Raw genomic sequence first — 24197 nt, forward strand, 5'->3', positions numbered from 1 at the left:
ATGCCAGGGATGGGAAATATTTTTCCTTCCAAGAACCAGAAAGAATGGCTCCATGGGCCACTTCAAAGCAGCATACTGTCAGCACAAATTAGTTGATAAATACAGATAGCAAACCTGGCTTTTGCTATTTGTAGGTGAGATTTGAATTCAAACTACACCTGCAAATGGACATTTTTCCTCTGGTGAATAGCAAAACTGTTTGCAAAGGAAAAGTGTCCAATTGCAGAAGCAGTCAGAATCCCAACTATGCCTGAAAACGGACTGATTTAATGGAGGTAGTTAGTGCTGTGAGCAAGCCCTGCTTACCAAGGAAAAATCAGGAGAGTACTTTAAGGACCCCTGTGTTTACCAGCCCTAAAACTGAAATTATGTATGATACCAGCTGTAAGGCAGGTAGTTGTGCTTTGGTACAGATAGGGGAAGACATGCAGAGGATGGCTGAAAAGCAAAAAGCTACATTTCTTTCTATTCTTTCTGTATATCCCATCTTTAGTATTGCTATTCTAATGCATGTTAGATATAGTAAGCTAGGGATTACTAAGTATCTATACAAAAACCTTGAAAGGACAATATTACAGTGAATACTGAGCTACCATATCAGAAATAATTTTGCTTTTAAACGAACTTTTTAGAAGGTGCCTGAATACTAATTTTATTTTCTTTCATAATTCTGTTTACTATACTAGATGCTCATTCCAAAGTATCCACCAGATGTCACAATTGCTCAGAAAAACACAGTACAGTACTAAATATTTTCTTTATACCCTGCACTAAAAGGTTTATTACCAAGCCCAGATAGCAATTCAGCACCTTCACAGCTTCACCTGATACAGCTGACAAGGAGACTAATGACACCCATCTCCAGATGCCCCAATGACCTCACCCAGCAACTTCATATTGATGTTAAAGAACCTGAAGGATAAGATGGAACTCTGCAGGAACTCAAAAACTCAAAGTCTACTGGCTGAAGCAGAAATCCCCCAACACTACTTTTTGAAACCATCCCTACAGGTAACAAGTGGAACCACTGTATCACCATGGCTTCCAACCCAGACCTGCAAGGCAGGCCTAACAAGGTATCATGCTTGAGAACATCCAAAGTTATACATCAAGGTTTCCAAACACCAACCTAAACCCAGAAAGAATTCAGTCTAGATAATCTATTTTATCCAAGCACACCTAGCTAGATAGCTGCCACTCTCTTGAGCACCGCACACAGAAAGGAAATATTTGTGATTGTAACAACTAACATTCAATCTTCGAGATCAAGTGAGAGGTCTTAAGAGATGGTTTCCCAACCACTACCTTCATATCATTTCAACATCAAAATATTAGCTCCTAACATTGGAGTTAAGTAGGTTCACCTGTCAAATGCAGCTACTGCTCCACAGCCTGGGAGCTTCTGCTTACCATGACATATCCTGACTGTTCATAGTTACACATAAACTCAGGCTTCAAACAGTATAAAAGAGTCCAAGAGATAATGGCTAAGGCATTATCCATGTAAATAAAATATGGCTGAAGGACACCTGTCAATTAAGTGATACTCTATGGTAGGGAATTTGCATAAACATGCTCAATGAGTAAATGACCCTAATTATGTGGGGAGAGAGTGCACATTAAAAGCCACTGGTGTGTTTATTAATTTGAAGAAAAAACAGAAAACTGGTGTACTTAATATATTCCAAAGGTGCCATTAAAATAGTTGCATATAAAATAGGAGGTGTCCCAGGTTAAAGTAAGTTGGATTGCTCAAGCAACAAGCTGTAGGAAATCTATTTAAATGTTTAACCTGATCCATCTTGAGGCTAAGGGACAAGTCCTTAATCCAGAGGCTCTTGCTTTATTTGAATGACATAGGATGAATAAGATGTCATTCTGAGTTCTCGCCTAAGTGCAGGTAGCAATAATTTGGAAAATAAATAAATAATGGGCGCTCTGGACATTTCAAGTAGGGCAGCAGCTTTCAGGAAAGATTTTTCCAACTCACCTTGCCAGCTGTCATTGCACACACAGAGTTTCTCTCCAGTCAAATCACAGTAGCCATGATCCGGACTTCCACAATTAGCTTTACAGTAAGGAATATCACAGGATTCTCCCTTCCAGTATTTGTCACATTCACAATACACCTGGCTTGGAATGGAGTTACTAGTTGTACACTTTCCATGCCCTGAGCAATTATTGGGACATGAATTTATTCTGTAATAAAGAAGATCAGAAGAAAGAAAGGAAACGGAGAAATGACACGCTGATTTTCAGGCCTTTATTTATACTTTAATATAATTGGGGGGAAATCATTTCATGAAAGAGATAAGAAAATGGTTTCTAGCTGTAACCTTCAAACTTCTTACATCAGTGTTATCTCACGGAAGTCAAATGGAGCTATCTGATGAGCCATTCAAACGGCAAAATCAGAACTAGAAACAAATTATACTATGATAAGCAAAATATCAAGAGGTCATTCAAGAGGTTATGTTTTTATATTTCCAGTCTAGTATCTTATTATACTGTTATAAAGTTAGACCTAGAGGGGCAAATCTGATTAAGCAAGTGGCAAGCCAAGAAAACAATGGACGCAAAATACACTTTTCTTTCAGCTGAAAACGAACATGACATGGATTTCAGCTTCATTGCAAGTGAAACAATTATTTGCAGTATTTTTCTTTTGATAGTTTCCATGCAGGAAATTTATAATATTCAATGAGTTCTTAATGTCATAACATTTTAATGCTAGCCTTACACTATCACTCAAAATATGATTATTATATTTATTGATCAAGGAATGAAAGGGATAAAATAATGTATGTGTAATGTGCAAAGAGCCAGCCTATTAATATCTTACTAATATGAGTAATCTTCTCAGTTTGGTAAAAAGAACAAATCTATTACAAGACCAGGGCTGCATATAGACTTCAGGGACACTATCAAGCCTGAGCCTATATTAATAGACCTCAAAGGCCAATCCCAGCACAACGTACCCTGTAAAGACCAGAGCTTGCTCCTCAGTCCCTGCAATCTGTCTCTAGGATGCAGGAATTTAGCTAAGTTTTACTTCTGTTTGTCTTTAATTATCTACCTGCTTCTTATTTATTTTATTTACTGAATTGGTACACTGCCCTTCTCAGGTGGTTCACAAGATAAAAACACAAAATACATGAACAAAACAATCGCATCCCCCCAGCAACACATTTAGAAGGGTATAGGATGTTAATCAGGCAAAGGCCTGGTTAAAGAGAAATGTTTTTGCCTGGTGCCTCAAGGCACCTGATGAACTTCCCTGGGCAGAGCATTCCACAAATGGGAAGCCGCTGCAGAAAGGGCCTGATCTCGTGTTGCTACCCTCCAGACCTCTCATGGAGGAGCCATATATAGAAGGGCCTCAGATGATGATTGCAGGGTTCAGGTAGGTTCATATGGAGAGAGGCGGTCCTTAAGGTATTTTGATCCTGAGCCATTTAAGGCTTTATAGGTTAAAACCAGCACTTTGGCTGCCAATTATTTTCTGGGCCAAATTCAATGTAGTAGGCATAATATCCTCAAACTGTCTTACCCTGGTGAGCAACCTGGCATCAAATTTTGCATCAGCTGAAATTTCCAAACCATCTTCAGATGCAGCTCTACGTTGCTTCTGACCCTTCAGAACTTTGTTTGCCTTCTCTGAAATCCAATTTCTGGCTGTTTGGGATCATGTTTTTGTCTCTGGACCACTTGGGATGACAGCCAACTCCCCTGGGTCCTAAAACTCCACTTCTTAGAGCCTGGCCTCACTGATGTATTTTTACCAGGTGGTAACACTTGCTGACTGCAGGATACTACCAAGCACTTAATATTTTTACCACAGATTGATAAAATTATCCTAAGAACTTGATAGGATGGTGCAGATAACTGGTTTACCAAGAATTTACCCACACACTATACTATACTATACTATACTATACTATACTATACTATACTATACTATACTATACTATACTATACTATACTATACTATACTATAGTAGAATTTACCCCAGACATAGTCAAACTCGGCCCTCCAGCTGTTTTGGGACTACAACTCATATCTAACAGGACCAGTGGTCAGGGATGATGAGAATTGTAGTCTCAAAACATCTGGAGGGCCAAGTTTGCCTATACCCGATTTACCCCCTTGGTAAACAGCATCAGCTAAAGTCAGTGTAGTAGTTCTAACCTGTTTTCCTATGAGATGCTTAGGGAGACTGGCATGGATAAGTTGCTACACCTGGCAATGTATTTCCCTTGCAGACAGACGTAAAGAGGTCACTCACATTAACCTCCTAGCACTGTGCTGGGTGTAGCATACCTTCACAACCCTAGCCCAAGTGACCCACTCCAAAAGCCATTCCAGCCAAGCTGTCTTATCTACTCAAGGTCTACAAACATTACTAATATACAATGTCTTGACCTGATTTGTTCATATCATATTAGAATCCTTTTGTTCTACCTGATTTAATTTGTTCCACAATAAATTATCACACAGCCTCATAAATCAACAACTCAGACATGGAAGAACACAATATTTATACTAATTGTTGTTCCTGAAAGAACCTTTCTGATTGAATTTCTTCTCATGAGCATCTTTATATGAATTTGTATGAATTCTAACCCATTCTTTGCCAAACTCCAATTTGCATAAGACGTCTTCAAATATCGTAAGCCCCAAAACTTATCTACTAAGAGAAACATATCTCTGCTGATTGATAAACAACAAAATGATACTTACGAGTAAAAAATATTAAATCCTGTTAGATTATAAGCAGCATCACTAAAAAAGTGTAGCAATGCATATCCTGATGTAGTAACAACTTCAGGTACAGTTTCATTTCCACGTACTTCAGGAACTATAAGACCACTGCAAAAGATTAAACATGAAAAGGTTAACGTAACGAGTAACATCGCAAATAAAAAAATAAGAATTTGAATAATTCAGTAGGTGCTCAGTACAATTTGGAAACATTCCAGAATTTCATTCCATTGCCCTGATTGAAGCAGAGTGTAAAAAATACAGAAATTCATGCATTCTTAATGGGACTGTGTCTTTTTTCTTAATTAAAAGAGCCTGTCTCAGATTTCTATGCACTGCAATTTAAATACTATATTAGGAAAATTCTTAAAAACATTTCAAAAAATACTAGTTTGTAAAATAGCTATTGGTGTGAAAAGATTGCATGATAAATTAAAGTACCGTATTTTTTGCCCTATAGGACGCACTTTTTCCCCTCCAAAAATGAAGGGGAAATGTGTGTGCATCCTATGGGGTGAATGCAGGCTTTCGCTGAAGCCTGGATGGAGAGCGAGAGGGGTCGGTGCGCACTGGGGGATAGCGGGGAGGCGGAGCGCTGCCACCCCGCTATTCCCGGACCTGATCTGGAGGCTGGCGGGGGGGAGAAGCAAGCTTGCTTCTCCCCATCGCCAGCCCCATAAGCTCGGGGGACAGCGGTGCAAACCGCTGCCCCACGGAGGCTAGAGAGGCTGTCCCTGAAGGCAGAAGAGGGAAACAGAGTGCTCCATCTCCCTCTTCTAGCTTGGGGATGGCTGCGCAAAGCCTCTGCAGGGCAGCAGAGTGCACTGCCCCACAGAGGCTAGGGAGGCTGTCCCTGAAGGCAGAAGAGGGAGACGGAGCGCTCCGTCTCCCTCTTCTAGCTTGGGGATGGCTGTGCAAACCTGGGGGGGAAATAAAAAAAATTCCCTTGATTTCCCCCCCAAAAAACTAGGTGCGTCCTATGGGCCGGTGCGTCCTATAGGGCGAAAAATACAGTATGTAGAAAGCAATATTTACTCTTTCCTACATTGAGTGTGAAATGCTTGGAACCAAGTTCATGTTGAAAGAATAGAAAAACAGTGAAGGAACTTTTAGTTTCAATCTGTTTGTTTCAAAATGTACTGAGCTGACTTGAAACCAATAAAAATAACCATGTTCATAATTATATTTAGGGATGGAAGAACTGTGCAGGATGGAATGCATAGGAAAGTCAAATGTGGTAAACTTTTAAGAACTTGGGTTCACTCAAGGACTGATTAAAAACTGAACATGCCAATCCGTGGTGGAGAACCACTAGTCCCCAGGCCTAATTGGGCCCAGCAGTGTTCCTCATTTGGCCTGCAAGGCCGTTTTGGCCAAGCCACACCCACCTGTCCTACAGCAAATTTAAACTGTAATGCTAAATTTCCATTCACACAAAGATTTTCATAAAATTGTAATAGAAGCTATTAAGCTAAAGTACTTACCTAAATACTGCTATTAAAGGTGCATATATTGAATCTCCATCGTAAACATACATATGGTCCCAACTACATTCTGTGGCAAAATGATTAAATCTTAGTCTTAAAACTGAATTAGGACTAGAAGAGAAGAAAAAAAACAGCAAGAACGTTAGCCTGTTCAGAAATAGCGTAACTTATAATACAATGTAAATAAATTTAAGGATGCAATAAAGTAGTATGAAAAAGGCAAGTATTATTTTCAAATCCAATTGTAAGCCTTCTTACTTATAATTGTGCATGAAAGCAACAGTTTTGTAGGTACAGCATTACTGTTATTAATTATTATTTTTTATTAAATTTGTATACTGTCCATCATCCGTATATCTTAGGGTGGTTCAGAACATAAAAATACAAGATAAAAAACGCAAAATACATAAAAACAAAAACAAATCAATAAACCTCAAATTATTATATTTACATACTGATTAACAGTAAACACTATCTTACTTGTAAGTATATAAGAAAATGCTGTTAATTCACTATCTTAAGTAAATCAGAGTTTATCAACCTGAGAACAAGCTACGTAGCTATATGTCGTCCTTCCACAGGGGCACCATTGGGAGGGCCAGGGGACCAGCCCCCATATTATCAAGGAAGAGCCCACCCACCACCCAATTCCACGGCACTACTCAAAAGAATGTGCCAGGGCAAAGCGTCTTTGCACTGGTGCATCCCTTTGACAAGCCAGGGTGCCTCCCAGGAAAGTGCTCTGTAAATCTCCACCAGGGACATACCAGTGTGAAATGTCTTTGTGCTGGCGTGTTCCTTTCAGGATTTCCAGGGCACCTACAAGGAAACCGTTCTGGCGATCTCCACCAGGGATGCACCAGTGCAAAGTGTCTTTGTACTAGCACGTTCCTTTCACGACTGTCTGGGGGAAGGTGCTTGGTGATCCTGATGGGCCTTAAGGAGGAGGAGGAGGGCTTGCCGATGTGGCCTTGACCTTGCGGCAGCGAACAAAAAAAAGGTGGCTGGTGATGGAGGGGGTGGGGAACTGTCCGGCCAAGTTGGTCTGACCAGGTTGGGGGGCAGCATGTATGTGACATCATGCATGTGCAACAGCCCAGCCCAGCCCCATGTTGGGGGCAACTCAGCATGTCTGTCTTCCCATTTCTCTTTTTCTCAACTTTCTGTACCTAGCTTCAGAAAAAGTTATTTTAGTTTTTTAAACCACAGTTTTCCACGAACTGGTTAGCTGTGGTTCAAAGACCCCCTCCAAATGTGGATATGAATCCATAGCTGAGGGAGAAACCTAAAACCATAGCTTCCCAGTTCAGACATTATGGGAAACTATTATTTAAGAAACTAATAATAAAATTGTATACATAGTGATTCAAATGTCAGTCTCACAGATATCAGTGGGGCTTACTCTCAGGTAACCAGGTTCAAATTTCAAGCAGAGAATGTATGGGGAGAGAACGAAGAGGAAGTGTAGGGGCAAAAGGCTTGTTCCCATAAAACAGAAATCAAGAGTATTAGAAATGAGTAATCAGTTATTGCAATTTTCATCTTTAAGTATATTAATTTCAGTGCATAGTATATTTCAAGTGCAACACATCCATTAACTGTGGTTCGGAAGCAGCTAAATCAATAAAAGCCATTTGCAGATTAAGGATATGCATGGAGCTGGCACCAGTACCTGGCATCCTTGGCCTGGCACACTGGTACTGACACCTGTTTTGCTCTCTCAACCACCTGTTCTCTAGCTGCAGGATTGCATGCTGGCGGTAGCCTGGTCTAGGAAACTGTCCACTATGCTAAAATTGCCCACAACACCCAACACAGCATCTATTTCAGAAACTGTGGGGAACTGAAATAAATTTAACATGACAGGTGACTTCCCAGCCTCTGCTGCAAGGTAAGCCTGAGGCAGGCATGGCATTCATACTTCAAGCTGGACCCAGACATGCAACAAACATTAGTGTTAGGTCCTCCTGGTCCATGATGCATTTCTGATTCAACGTTCAATGCAAAGCTTCCCTATTCCCGTTTCCAAAATTAAGCTGTGCCCTGATTTGGAAATTCATCAGGAGATAGTGAAACCTTAGAGCAAACATTAGTAACTGTTTATCAAGGGGAAATGTTACACAGAACAATACTCTTTGCATAACACTATGCTCTGAAGTTAAAAGCCTAGTTTATTATAGTGTTGGAGAACCAGTCCTCCAGATGTTGTTCAATTACAAATCCCATCATCCCTTACAACTGGCCAGGCAGGCTGGTACTTATGGGAGTCCAACAACATTTGGAGGGCCACCAAATCCCCAGCCTTGGTTTGCCAGAAGACATTAATACAAAATATATACTTACTATCCTTCAATTAACCATGTACATTTAGTTTTGTATTTATAATTTATTGGTCCATCTGTTAAATATCCAGAAGGTTCAGTTAACCTACAAAAGAATAAACCAGGAATAATTAGCCTTATAAGCCCACGTATTTTCCTCTGCTTAAGAACATACCTATATATAAATATATTTAACTTGAGTAAAAATGTGTTTCAAAAACACAAACTTAATTGACATAAAAATATTTCCTACATTTCTCTTGTTAATATTTCTCAGCTGCTTGCCCTAGAGTGACTTGTAATGCAACAATAAAAATATAATAAAATAATATTAAAATAAAAGGTGAAAAATATCTGAACAGGTCTACTATGCATCGAGTCCCCTTAAAAAGTGTGTATTGTGGAATAAACTAAGGTGGGTGGTCTTAGTATTGACCTATCTTCAATGGCCATTATCATGTGTCCTGCTAAAATATGGTTTAGTGTGATGTACATGGACAGGAACAACCACGGTGTGCCTTAGGCTCTGTTACAGAAACCCTCCTATATGGCTGGGAGACATTCAAAATCTCTCACTTCTGCTTTTTGTTAACCCCTACCTGCCATGTTGTCCAGACTCAGAATTATGGTTTAGACTCAGAATTAATATAATCAATGGTTAGTTAAACAAGCCATTAGAAACCAAAGTTTGAAGACAGCTTGGTTTAAACTAACCACAGTTAATTATAACTGTTGGTCCATGCAACAACAAAAACCATGAGTAACCAAACACAGAGACTTCCAAACCCTTGTCTCAGTCACATGCAAGGAGAAAGAGACAGGGAAGCATGCCACTTATTCCTGCTTGTGCAAGCCATGTTAAAACCATGTTTAGTGTGGCATATAAATACAACCAATGGTCATTTAGTGCACATCCCTTTCAAACAAATTGGTCCATAATTATATGGCCAAAGAGCATTTGGAATTCCATTAGGAACACTATGAAGAAGATGAGCATGGATAAGAAGAGATGGAAGGAAGACAGATGTGGTGGCAGCAGTGGCTGACAACTGATGAAGAGTGAAGGGGTCAACCTATAAGTAAACACATTATATTATAAATCATATTTAATACGTTATTTGTCTTGAACTTTTAAGTATGAATCCTTCCTCTCTTTGTTCCATGCCAATACTTGATATGCTATGTGTAAAATGAATAAAGGTGTGAAATAAATGGTAGCAGAGGAACAATAAAGCTGTAAAGAATGATGGTGTTAAGATTCAAGATTTAGTCTGGTGGCAGCTGGTATAATTAAAAAAAAACATTTTCTGATTAAGTGGAGGAGCTGAAGTGACAGTAAGCCCAAATATGCATTGGATCCAAACAATTTATAAATCAAAATCAACACTTTGCATAATATCTGAAATATGACAAGATACCATTGTAAAGCATTAAAGAATGCTGAAGTTCCATTTCCTCTCCTGAGACAGGTAGCAGTATTTTGAGGCATATGAAGCTTCTATATAATTTTCAAGAGCAATAGAGCATGTGGAAGTAATCAATCCAAAATAATTACCAATGCATAAATTAAAATACACCGCCAGTGTATCATTTGTGACCCTATTTGAAACCTTAGTTATAGTAAATAAACTCATATATTGTCTGCATGCTGTCTCATTTCCCCACCACTCCCATATAAAAGGAATTGCTCCTATGGGTGAAATCAACAAGGCAGCACCCTTAGAAGAGACTCACCATGTATAGCATTAGCATAGAATACTTTGAGAAGTGCACAGTATTACTTTTTTATACTATACTATACTGACAAAGGCCTGCAAATGGTAAATATTTGTTTTTGTGTGAGAAGAAAAATTCTTCAAAATATTTACTTTACAAGCTGGGGGGGGGGAAATGGTCTGGTTTGTCAATCATAAATATTTCCATAGAGTAATATTTTGCTTTTTATTTACCTGAGGATACTTTACCAGCCAAGGTAAATTTAAACAATTACATATAGGCAATAGAAAGACACTGTTCTCATGAGCTGGTGCAAAGAAAAAAGATAAGTTGACTGTCAAATCAGTACTGCATTGAGACAGCTGCAGTCGCAAAGGATGAATAAAGACAGATAAGCAATTATTTTTGACAGAAGTTTAATACTGCCGGTGAACGACTAATGAAATAAAAAAAGTCACTTAAACAGAAGACTATTGCAAAGTATCAAAACAGAATTACTCCTTTAAGAAAACTTGTAATGAATTCCCAACCTGCCTCTGAGGGCTCATTGTGGGTACCAACACACCAAAGCAGCTCAGCAAGCAAAATATAAAAATGGTTCTGGAAAATATGGAATACTATAGAAATTCATTACAGTGTCCATGGTTAAACAGACAGGAATATATTAAAAGCCAGCTAGATCATTGGACGGGACAGGTGGGCAGGATCTTTCTTTTTAGCAAGCCCTTCATTTGTTTGAAAGCACATCATTTAATCAAGATTTCAATGCAAACCTCATCATGAAAAAGGAATGAGTTTGCATCAGAATTCCCTGCTAAAAGGAACAATATTTGTTTTAGCAGGCATCTGCATAGAATTCTGCCAAACTGAGCAGAGTTTAACCCCTGCTTATCGGCTGATGCCGTGTGTGTGTGTGTGTGTGTGTGTGTGTGTGTGTGTGTGTGTGTTAAAACCTGTTGCCTTGGCTGTACAACCAATGCAGGATTTAACACTGTCCTACCACCCACCAGCTGGGGGAAATGGCCTTGGTTGTCAAACTGGGCAGCTTGGCAGGGTTAACCTGCTTTAAAGAGTTAGAAGTTGTAACTCCACTGGACACTACTAAAGTTGTGGCATTCATTCAGTTTTGACCATGGCAAAGGACGTTAGGAGTTGGAACTTAACAATATCTGGAGGGACACAGGTTCCCCATCCCTGATTTATGTAATAGGTAAGGTTAATTAGTGCTGCCATAAATCTGGACTTTCCCAGACATTACTGGTATTTCAAAGGCGGAATGTGGATCTTAAGCAAATAATAATAATAATACTAATAATAATAATAATAATAATAATAATAATAATAATAATTTATTATTTGTACCCCGCCCATCTGGCTGGGTTTCCCCAGCCACTCTGGGCGGCTTCCAACAAAGATGAAAGATACACTAAAATGTCACATATTAAAAACTTCCCTGAACAGGGCTGCCTTCAGATGTCTTCTGAATGTCAGGTAGATGTTTATCGCTTTGACATCTGATGTTCCACAGGGCAGGCGCCACTACCGAGAAGGCCCTCTGCCTGGTTCCCTGTAACTTGGCCTCTCGCAGTGAGGGAACCGCCAGAAGGCCCTCGGAGCTGGACCTCAGTGTCCGGGCAGAACGATGGGGGAGGAGATGCTCCTTCAGATATACTGGACTGAGGCCGTTTAGGGCTTTAAAGGTCAGCACCGACACTTTGAATTGTGCTCGGAAACGTACTGGGAGCCAATGCAGGTCTTTCAAGACCGGTGTTATATGGTCTCGGCGGCCACTCCCAGTCACCAGTCTAGCTGCCGCATTCTGGATTAGTTGTAGTTTCCGGGTCACCTTCAAAGGTAGCCCCACGTAGAGCCGCATAGCAGTAGTCCAAGCGGGAGATAACCAGAGCATGTACCACTCTGGCGAGACAGTCTGCAGGCAGATAGGGTCTCAGCCTACGTACCAGATGGAGCTGGTAAACAGCTGCCCTGGATACAGATTTGACCTGTGCCTCCATGGACAGCTGTGAGTCCAAAATGACTCCCAGGCTGCGCACCTGGTCCTTCAGGGGCACAGTTACCCCATTCAGGACCAGGGAATCCTCCACACCTGCCTGCCTCCTGTCCCCCAAAAACAGTACTTCTGTCTTGTCAAGATTCAACCTCAATCTGTTAGCCGCCATCCATCCTCCAACCGCTTCCAGACACTCACACAGGACCGCCACCTCCTTCACTGGTTCTGATTTGAAAGAGAGGTAGAGCTGGGTATCATCCGCATATTGATGAACACCCATCTCAAACCCCCTGGTGATCTCTCCCAGTGGCTGCATGTAGATGTTGAAAAGCATGGGGGAGAGGACAGAACCCTGAGGCACCCCACAAGTGAGAGCCCAGGGGTCTGAACACTCATCCCCCACCACCACTTTCTGAACACGGCCCAGGAGGAAGGAGCGGAACCACTGTATGACAGTGCCCACAGCTCCCAGCCCCTCAAGACGGTCCAGAAGAATGTTATGGTCGATCGAAAATCGCTCAACAACTATAGCAACCCTATAAATTAAAACATATTTTATTTTTACTTCTCTTAAATAAAACAGCACTGTGTTTTTTTATATTTAAACTTCTGGACAGTACAATTTTACAGACGGTGGGAACTGTTATTAATATAGTAGTGCTAGTTCTCTATTGGGACAAATGCAACAGAAAGTTCTAATCAATAGCTATTGCCCTCAAGATTTTGGACCCCAACATTGAAATTTTTTTTTTTTTAAAAAAAGATTTTGGACCCCAACACACACACACAGAGAGAGAGAACACAATCATGTTTTTCTTCACTTGCTACTCTGCCTCACTGGTTTCAAGCGCTTGGCTTAGTTCTTTTTGGAATATGTATGCCAATCTTCAAAGCCATCCCTGTACAAGCTGCAAATACCGTATTTTTTGCACCATAACACTCACTTTTTTCCTCCTAGAAAGTAAGGGGAAATGTCTGTGCGTGTTATGGAGGAAATGCCTACGGGTGGCATGCCTACGGATTTTCCTCCTCTAAAAACTATGTGCGTGTTATGGTCGGGTGCGTGTTATAGAGCGAAAAATATGGTAATTACCATTGATAAAATTACACATACCCTATTGGATATGATAAAAAGGCTAGTTATTTGAAATAACCAAATACTTTTTCTAATTTTTTTTTACCTCGCCGTTATGTACAAGGTTACTTTAAATTTTATGCAACAATAATTCTATCATCATGTGTAAATCAAATATTCTGGTTACAAGACCATTATTATAACGGAAGGCCTGTAAGAGATTGACAAAAACATTTAACCCATTCCTGTATTATGTTAATAAACAGAATGTGCATTTCCTTACATAAAACAGAAACATGGCTGCAAGTTTATATAATCAATGAAACTTAGAACCAATTCACACAGTAAGTATCTTCTGCATGCAAGCATTCCATGCTCCTCCTTGGTCACACATGTGCCTTCGTGGAATATAAACTGGACTGTAGGTTTTTCAGTGAATATGGCACCTGAAAACACTGTAGTCACAATATGCTTCAGCAAATGCTCTAGCCACCACCAAAGGGGAAATGCGCAGCTGTATGACCAAGGTGACCAATGAACCTTGAGCGAAGAAGGCCAAACTAGCAAGCCTATACCTGGTATCTAGGCATTTTCTGCTCCTAAGGAGGGGTGAATATAGGACACAGCTGCCTGAACAAACTCACAGCGCTTGCAGGCAGTGGCACTCAATCCTTCAGGAAAGGTCAGGCAAGGATCGCTTCCGCATCACTGTCTCAAGGTGCATAGAGCACTTTCTAGCAGCAGCACCCAACAGTGCATGTTTCCCCCTTTTCCTCGAGAAATATTGATAGGGTGCTGACAACTACAACTGATTGCATAACCAATATCTCTAGACAAAACCTGTGCACACTTGGTTATAATGGAATAGCTACCAGCGGTTTCCAAGCCTGTTTCACATTAATACTCCCCATCCACCACAGGGGTACTCAAATACAGTGGTACCTCTAGTTACAAACTTAATTCGTTCCGGAGGTCCGTTTTTAACCTGAAACTGTTGTTAACTAGAGGCATGCTTTTGCTAATGGGGCCTCTTGCTGCTGCTGTGCCACCGGCACACAATTTCCGTTCTCATCCTGGGGCAAAGTTCTCAACTCGAGGTAACTCTTCCAGGTTAGCAGAGTTTTGTAACCTGAAGCATTTGTAACCTGAGGGGTTTGTAGCTCGAGGTACCACTGTATAGCAGAATTTGACTGTATGAACTGTATGAACTCAGCTATATGGTTTTAGCTGAGGTTAGATATAGGTATAAATATATATAGGTATAGATAGACAAACATACATATAAAACAATTAATTTCAAAAAGCATAATGTGTATTATTAGATTCATATACAAATTACTTGCAATAGAAACATCTCCTTAAAGCAGTAGCAAGGTAGCAGGTGCACTACAACATGAGCTTTCAAAAACATGGAAAGGACAAAAATTCCAGTGTTCTCAGAATATAACCACTATAAACATTACCAAAAAAGCCCAGCACTGCACAAGTGAAGGTTCATATAACAAAATAGGTCAAGTTTCAGCACCTGATATATGGACTAAATGAAGTGCTGACAGTATCCAAGCACACTTCTCCATTCCTTAAATAATTTATCTCCAGCAGAAATCAATGAAAATCTAATAGTATTCTGCTGTATCTCAAACAAGCCAGTAGAAACTCAGCTCAAACTACAGTACTCCCAGCTTTGTATGTGTTGTAAGCGAACAATGTCCTATAAATGACAAATATGAAGGTATCTGATAGGATTCTCTCCTAAGACAACTTAAATTGATAAGCATGTTTCAAATATTCTTGTAACCAAGGAAACAATGGTCATAAAAAACTCTATTAGACAGTTATAGAAACATTACAATTAGGGGGAATTAGATAAGCAGCTATCTCAGCCATCACTCTCAATTAAATAGAATTATAACCTTGCATAAAGTCTATGGAAATTGAGGACATACCAGTACATGAGCAAGTTTGCAAAGAAAACCAACACCACAAAAAATCCTTTAAATTTGGTAAGACAATGATCCTATATAGGTTGTGGGAAAGGCCATATGGGTGGTGACATACATGTGGAGGAAGTGACATTTGAACCATCCTTTGGCATATGTATTGGACGCGGGTGGCACTGTGGTCTAAACTACTGAGCCTTGGGCTTGCCAATCAAAAGGTCAGTGGTTTGAATCCCCGCAATGGGGTGAGCTCCCGTTGCTTGGTCCCAGCTCCTGCCAACCTAGCAGTTCGAAAGCACAGCAAAAGTAGATTAATAGGTACTGCTCCGTCAGGAAGGTAAATGGCGTTTCCGTGCGCTGCTCTGGTGTCAGTGTTCCGTTTCACCAGAAGTGGCTTAGCCATACTGGCCTCATGACCCGGAAAAACTGGACAAACGCCAGCTCTCTTGGCCTGTAAAGCAAGATGAGCGCCGCAACACCAGAGTCGTTCGCGACTGGACTTAACTGTCAGGGATCCCTTTACCTTTACCTTTGGCATATGTAAAAGGCTCCCAAAGTGCTGATGATGCAGAGGCCACAACAGTCTTCTAAATCACTCAAGGTGTGTGTTCTGTCACTAAAATGCTGATGCATGCCACGCACCATGAGTACACTGAAACATATTGTCCCTTTATATACTGGCATTCACCCAATGATCTGCAAGGTATCATCCTTTTAATTCCCAAATTCTTCTCTACCTGCTTGAATCTCAAGATCTGAACCTCAAAAGAATAGGTGATGCTGGGCACATAAAAGCTGCAGAGTACTTGCTATGAGGTCAACCTTTCTTTCTGAAGCAGCAGTTGCTGTAACACACACTCTCACCTAAATAGGCCTAATCAGGCTCAGTGAGCGTATCATGAAGTTCAAGGCCTGACTGACTTGTACTAACAGCAAACGCAAAAGCACATAATTTTCATTTTCAGCTATTTATTTTCATAATGAAAGTCTATCTATCTGAACAGAGTGAAATTAGAGTGAGGTGATGTCATATTGTATTGCGAAGGATGCATGAACAGAGATGAGCAGAATCCCTGACTGCTGCAGATTCAGTTACCTCTGATTATCGTGATCTTTCCCTGTATCAAGGGGATGCCAAGGGGACGCTGTGATTCTGGGGATGAAGGTACTAAAAGTGGAGGAAGCAGCTTTCCTGGGGGGCGGGGTATAGAAACAGCATACAGTACAGTGAGAACAAGAACTGGAAGAAATGCCCTAACAGGTCTCTAGCCTGGGGAAGGATGGATGGATGGATGGATGGATGGATGGATGGATGGATGGAAGAACAGAAATCTAATAGTGCAGAAACATTTGATGATTTGATAAAACTTGAGAAATGGCAATCTAGCTCAAAATATATGAAGCATAACAAGGCACTTATTGTATTATCAAAGTAGCGGTTTTATTAATAATAGTGTGATTCTATTTAATAATTACATTTTTAAAAACTCAGAAGCTACTTTCAATCACTATGAAAAAAGGGAAATATCCATCTTCTAAATAAAGTAATAACTGCATCCCCATTATGAAGCCATATTGATTCTCTTTCTGGAAGATGGGAATTGAGAAGAAACAGCAAAAGCTAACATAAGCTGGTTGTCTTTCTAGGAATTTGGAAAATGCATCTTCCTACATTGATCAAGTAATCATTGTTACTGCTCTTTCAAGCAACTGCACTTTTCTAGCTAAAAGCAAGCAGAAAAGATTTGGCTGACATGAGGTTTAAAGGCAAATACAAACATTTTCCTGATTTCATAACTGAAAATAAGCCTGCACAGAGAAAATCTTGCATATTTTATGTCACCCATACTACTTGGAAAGAGAGGCAGCATTCTTACACATCCAGCTGGTGCTCTGAAGCAAGGCAAACATATTATATTCAGGCTAATCAACAATCCCAGTAATAAAAGACACAATAAAAATAGGACTTATGCCACAAATACAGGTGCTCAAAAGAAAGTCTTTATCTGGGCACTTTATCTGTACACTGTACAGTACTGTACTAAGCACCATGTAAGCCTTATTCATCTCATATGCTGACTCTGTCTATTAAACAGCCACATGTTCATTTGAAACTCTATATGAAGCCTACACAGACAGCCTGCTTCTGTGTGTTCAGGACCCTGCATTCGGCAGAAGTACCTGATCACATATAAACAGAGCCTGTCCATGCAGGGTGCTTGCATACACATAGGCTTGGTTAACAATTTCAAATAAACATGGCAAACGGGGCTTCTTCCTCCCATATTCATGAATATGTTGAACAAACAGAGCTAGCCTATCATAATCTGTAAACAAAATAAAGAAGGGAAACACACTGGCAATTTATGGTCAGGTAGAACCACTTTAATACAGTGGTACCTCGGGTTACATACGCTTCAGGATACATAAGTTCAGGTTACAGACTCCGCTAACCCAGAAATAGTACCTCGGGTTAAGAACTTTGCTTCAGGATGAGAACAGAAATTGTGCTCCAGTGGCACGGCAGCAGCAGGAGGCCCCATTAGCTAAAGTGGTGCTTCCGGTTAAGAACAGTTTCAGGTTAAGAACGGACCTCCGGAACAAATTAAGTACTTAAACCGAGGTACCACTATATAGTGCATCAGTCTTTAAAGTCATTGTTACCTAAAACCTAGTTCAGAGTTTTAACTTAAGCCTTCTGAGGTAGCCAGCTAAAGCTTTCTAATGCTGCATGTGTCTTCTAACTTCTCACTTTCTCATATATATTTATGACAAGCTTCTAATCAACAATTACCCACAAGAGGACAAAGGATTTCTACCTACATTCTGAGCCACAAGATAGATGCTTATCATGCAATGTGCTTTCTGGGGCACTGGTCTGCTTAGCAAAAATAATTGCATCCTGCTAAAAATAATTTAAGCTGCAACCTCTGACAGAAGAAACAGAAGCAGTTTACTTGGCATTCTCACCCTTTTAGCAAACATTATATCAGGGAAAGTCATTAGCTGCATACTACTTTAAAGATGCTTTGGGGAAAGGAAAGCATACTGCTGAAAGTTTAAAAGTCATCCTCATGACAACTATGGAGGTAGTCATCTGCACACCAGGGCTTCGTTTGAGCCTGGTCACACCAAGTCTCAGTATCAGAATTTGTTAAGAAATGCCAAGGCTCAATCTTTAAACACAATATCATGTATTATTTATTTGCTTTATTTATTTATTTTGAAAATAGTTATCATCCTGTCTTGGAAGTCTGTAAAGGGGATTTAAATATATTGCATTTGTACAAGTTTTATAGCTAGTCCAGCTATGAAGCCTATGGATTACAAATGTTTGGCAACTGAAGACGACAAACAGGGTTTGGCCAATTCATCTAAGGAGCACTTGCTTTTAATTGGCATTTGGCCTATAAGTAAATATAGGAATGCATTCCTAATATTTGTCTGTAGTGTACATTTTATCTTATGGGATATAGAAATACTTTCATGTTTGTGAACTCATAATTTAGTATTTCACCTTAAGTCTTGCTCTTTAGCAGAATAAGAGTATGGAACTTTTTTCTACTTCTATTTTAGCAAACAACATTAAGAATATCACCAACAGAGTCCATCAGTGGAATAGGGCCCCCACCCCAGCTTGATTAGAAATTTGGCTCAATCAAAAGAGCTAAGAAGACAGAAAAGAGTTTTTTTGCAACGCAAAAATTTTACAAGCAATTTTTTTTACTCCCATTGTACTTGTAATAATCATAGAACAAAAACACAGAATTGTAGTGTTCAAAGGGACCCAAAGGGTCATACAGTCAACAATATAAGAATCACAGTTAAAGAATCCATGACACATGTCCATCCAACTTCTGTTTAGAAACTTTCAGAGAAAGAGAATCCTCAAAACGCATTATTGTCTGAATACCAACTGCTTCATGAGCCCCCACTACTCCACGATCTGGCCTAGATTCTGAGGTAGCCCCACTACCACCACAGAGGTGGGGAAAGAGTGATGCCACAAAGTTTGGCACTATTTCCCCCATGTTTTAATACCAAGCTGACTATTTAAAAATGAATGATCAGATCCTCAAGCAGGTCATAGATCAATGAAATGTAGACTTGAAAGGAACCACAAGGGTCATCTGGTCCATCTCCCGGCAATGCAGGAATCTTTTGTCCAGCGTCCACAACCCTGAGATTATTTTGCCCAACATGGGGCTCAAACCCACAACTGAGGTTAAGAGTCTCATGGTCTACTGACTTAGCTGTAAATTCTCCCCCGCTGCCATCCCATTCTCTGGGAATAGTCTTCTTCCTTTGAGGGCTCCTCTCATCTCTTCACTTGACCCTGTTTCTGTAACTTAAAATTTCTGGACAATTTCTTTAGTTCGAGCCAAGGTTGTAGTGATTAGAGATGTTATAATTTATACATCCTAGTGTTTTAACTTAAATTATTCATGTGTGCTGTCAGCTTTAATTGCACTTCACCATAGCTTTTGACTTAGTATAGAAAGTGTCTGAACCACTCCTATTTATGGATTTCATAAGATAAAAGGAAACTGTATTTCCCTTTCCCCATGTTTTACCTTGCAAGTGGGAGATAAGAGAAAAGAGAAACATAAAACATTAAAATTACTGGATATCTGGTCAACAAGCAAGTAGGAACAAACATAAAATGCATTTTTCTGTGGCCAAACTATAGGTTGCAATGCACACAACTATCATCTAACGGCCCATTTTAAATTTGCATTTTAAACCCTGTGGAGGCAATGCTGTAAATATTGAGCAGAGGTGAAGTCTTGTGCCCCCTTCTCTAACTGCTCCCACTGGAAGCTATTTTCCCTTATCTAAATGAACCATCACATTACAGGCCTTTGCATTAACAAGTAACTTGTGTCTTGTTTTAAAAACAAATATGAACAAGAGATGATCAGTCTGCCATTTTCTTCAGCCTGATTTATTCATCATGGTCAATCCTGTTATTATTATTTATTATTAAATTTATATAACACCCAATACCTACAGGTCTCAGGGCAGTTCACAAGATAAAATCACAATATAAAAACATGAAATACACAATCAAAATAAAAACAAAAGCAACCCAATAACCTCCCCTCAAACACATTTCAAAAGGGCATTAGATGTTAATCAGCCAAAGGCTGGTTAAAGAGGAACGCCTTTGCCTGGTGCCTAAAGGTGTATAATGAATGCACCAAGTGAACCTCCCTCGGGAGAGCATTCCACAAATGGGGAGCCACTGCAGAAAAGGTCCGTTTTCATATTGCCACCCTCCAGACCTCTTATGGAGGGGGCAAACCAAGAAGGACCTCAGAAGATGATCTCATGGTCTGGGTAGGTTCATATGGAAAGATGTGGTCCTTGAAGCATTGCAGTCCTGAGCCATTTAAGATTTAAGGCTTTATAGGTCTAAACTATGGTTACCAGATTTTTTTCAAGGAATCTGGCGGCACTTTTTATTTTTGTTTTAAATTTCATGCTTTATTATTTTAGGAAAGGGTTGTCTAGGGTTCTTGACCTGTTTTTAGGGGGGACCCCGAAGTTGTTCAGTGCGCACCTCGACACAATGTAGGCGGAGAAGCCCACCTACAAACACACAAACATAAAAAAAGAGGTTGTGGGGGGGGGGGAGAGATTGACTAAAGGCGCTCACTGGTCTTGGGAAAACACGCATTAAAACACACACACAAGGTACTGGCTTCCCATAACCGGGAGACCGCTGGAGGGTGAGTGCAGTCTTTATGGAGATTTAACTGGAGGTGGTGGTGTCTTGTTACCAGAGATGGACAAACAGCGGACTCGCACACAGCCCTCTTCACAGGAAAGGCTGCTGGTGCCAGAGGAGGCGCAGAGGGAGGCTCCATCTCCTGAGAACGTTTCAATCCCCACCCCCCACTCCTGGCAGGAAGGCAGCGTGGCACCGCCAGGGACACGGGGCGTCGCAGCGCCTCCCCCCCCCCCCGGTTAAACTCACCATCTCCGCAGTGGCCGTTGGAGAGAGAGGAGAGAGAGAAAGCAGCAAAGGAGCCTGCCCACCTGCCTTCCTCCCCCCGTTTCCCCCTCAGCCTTCGCTTTTGTGCCTCTTTGTCCCTGTGAGAAGCCACCACCGTGCTCCATCTCTCTCGCAATGCGGCACAGCTCTTTTCTATGCTTCTCTTCTTCACGACCTCTGCACCTCACTCGCCCCCCCCAACTTGGGCTCTTCTGCTGCGGGCGGCTCTGCATGAGTTCGGGGTGAGCATGGATCGAGGAAGCGAGCCAGAAGGAAGCTCTCTGGCTGGCGCCTCGGTTTAAATGCCTCCCCCCCCCCCCCCCGCCAGCGGACTGGCTGGCTGGAACTGGCTGTTGCCTTGCCGGAAGTCCCCAGGCATAAATCCGGGGACATTAATTAAAATCTGGGGACATTCCGGGGACAGATTTTGTCCAGGGACAGACTGGTGAATTCGGGGACTGTCCCCGTGAATCCAGTCCCCAGGAACCGGGGATTGTCTGGTAACCCTAGTCTAAACCAGCACATTGAATTGGGCCTGGAAACTAATTGGTAGCCAGTGCAGTTGGGCCTAGATAAGTGTAATATGCTCAAACTGTCTTGCCCCAGCGAGCGACCTGGCTGCTGAATTCTGTACTAGATGAAGTTTCCAAACTGTCTTCAGAGGCAGCCCTGTGTATAATGCATTGCAGTAATCTAACCCTGAAGTTACCAGAGCATACATAGGCAACAGTAGTTAGGCTATCCTTGTCCAGATAAGGGCACAGCTAGGCCACCAGCTGAAGCTGATGGAACACACTCTGTGCCACTGAGGCCACTTGAGCCGTGGTAGCAAAGGATCCAGGAGTACCCCCAAGCTTTGAACCTGCTCCTTCAGAGGAAATGTAACCCCATCTAGAACAGGCAACCTCCCAGTCATCTGGTCAAAGAAACCACCCATTAACAATTTCTCAGTCTTATCTGGATTGAGTTTCAGTTTGTTTGCTCTCATTCAGTCCACTATCGAGACAAGAGCCAGTGTGGTGTTGTGGTTAAGAGCGGTAGTCTCCTAATCTGGGGAACTGGGTTCGCGTCTCCGCTCCTCCACATGCAGCTGCTGGGTGACCTTGGGCCAGTCACGCTTCTCTGAAGTCTCTCAGCCCCATTCACCTCACAGAGTGTTTGTTGTGGGGGAGGAAGGGAAAGGAGAATGTTAGCCGCTTTGAGACTCCTTTAAAAAAAGGGAGTGAAAGGCGGGATATCAAATCCAAACTCTTCTTCTTCTTCTTCCTACAACTAGTAAACATGGAAATCCCTTAAAATAAGGGATTGCTATTCAGACTCCTCAGTAGGCACATGTCTCAGATACAGACCTTCTAAGAGTCTCATGTAGTTAGATCTTTAGACACTGGCAATAGTACATCTTGGCAAATTCATCCAGTAATTTATAGTCATAGACTCACAGAAATGTAGCGTTGGAAGGGACCATGAGGGTCAACTAGTTCAACTCCCTGCAATGCAGGGGTTTTTTTGCCCAATGCGTTAGTGTACTATAATTGTCTATAGGCTTTCTTAATACATCCTGTACTGTAGCTGCTGTTGCCTGACTTTTCACTGGTACTCCAGTTTAACAATCTATTGCCTTGCCACATATTGATATAGATTTAGTAAACAATTGATAAACTGATAAACAACAATAAGACCATGGGTTACACTTCTAAAACAAACACTATAGCTTGAGCAGCAAGCTCAAATTTATGGACAACAATGGTCTAAAGTGCTTTCACAAGGCTTTTTTTTTATAAATGCAGAGACATCCTAAGACTGCAAGATAATTTGTGGAAGCACCATAACTTGCAGCAGGAGAAGAAGCCGTACACTACAAATTACAGGTGATAAAATGAATACTGCATATATAATTAAACACTGTTGTCACAACTAGCAATGAAAAGTTACTCTGAGTAAAGGTTTTCATTAAATTCATTTTATTTTTTAAAATATGGCCATCATCCATATTGGTAATTGTATGTCAAAGTTTGGCCTGTGGATCTCTGTATTTGAATTCTTGTTTCTAGCTTGTTCAAATTTTTCAGTAATATACTTCAGTGCTCCACTCATTTGAAATAATCATATATTTCTTTCTTCCCCAGCCACTAATAGGAACACAGATGGCCAGTGGAGAAATTGGTACATGCTTTTCCATGTGAAAAATTTAATTTCTGCAGAGAATTCAGAATGGGAGGCCCAAGGCAAACATAAGAGACTGAACATTAAATAGAAGTAAGCGTTTGGCTGATCTTCTAAGTTGCAAAGGAAATATAAAATGGCAGTCAAATGGGAAAATGAAATAAAAACTGTTATGGCATTAAAAGGAGCATGAAAGCATTTGTGGACCATATACATATTCCGGAAACCACACTGTAAAAAAGGAGCATAAGCCTATGCATGTTTACTTAGACATGAACTCAATGGGACTTACTTCCAAGGCAACAGGCGTAAGATTCCATTGCATATTTATTAATTTTACCTTTTACTAGCATGTAAGAGCTTAATTTATCAGTTTTTTGTAGAAAGATAAATGCAGGTGCATCAGTCACAGACCAATTCCTTGAAATAATTTCTTCAATCCTGTGAAAACCAGTAAAGGTCTATTAAAGACCAGGGACTTCCCATCAATGCAAGAAGCAGTTTTCCTTTACTCTTGGGACAAACTGATGTTGGACGTTAAACATCTGGTGCACAGAAGCAACCCTCAAAAATTCAAAACTCTTGGAATAATCTGACACGTTTATTGTATGATTTTTTTTAGTTTTCAAAAAGTTTGCTATATAAGTGTTTTTAATCTACTACTAAGGAGAATATCAAATCTTAACTTTCTCTCTTTCATGTGTCCTCAGTGACCTCTGTGCTG

General features: G+C 40.7%; 1 protein-coding gene and 1 long non-coding RNA gene across 4 annotated transcripts in view; one reads left to right on the forward strand and one right to left on the reverse strand.

Moving 5' to 3' along the window:
* Positions 1-24197, reverse strand: part of ATRNL1 (attractin like 1) — a 494510-nt gene that overhangs the window by 432531 nt on the left and 37782 nt on the right. For all 3 annotated transcript variants that reach the window (XM_083504739.1, XM_083504740.1, XM_083504741.1), the window contains 4 exons: positions 8593-8676; positions 6247-6360; positions 4742-4870; positions 1991-2199 (listed from right to left, as the gene is read on the reverse strand). In XM_083504739.1, coding sequence (XP_083360865.1) covers positions 1991-2199; positions 4742-4870; positions 6247-6360; positions 8593-8676 — 536 coding nt within the window. The remainder of the gene's footprint in view (positions 1-1990; positions 2200-4741; positions 4871-6246; positions 6361-8592; positions 8677-24197) is intronic.
* LOC310707709 lies at positions 21275-23630 on the forward strand. Its single transcript, XR_014526679.1, has 3 exons — positions 21275-21552; positions 23098-23178; positions 23437-23630. It is a non-coding gene; the product is annotated as an uncharacterized lncRNA (long non-coding RNA).

The sequence above is a fragment of the Podarcis liolepis genome (assembly GCF_965112155.1).
Source record: "Podarcis liolepis genome assembly, chromosome: 5".
Taxonomy (NCBI): Eukaryota; Metazoa; Chordata; class Lepidosauria; order Squamata; family Lacertidae; genus Podarcis; species Podarcis liolepis.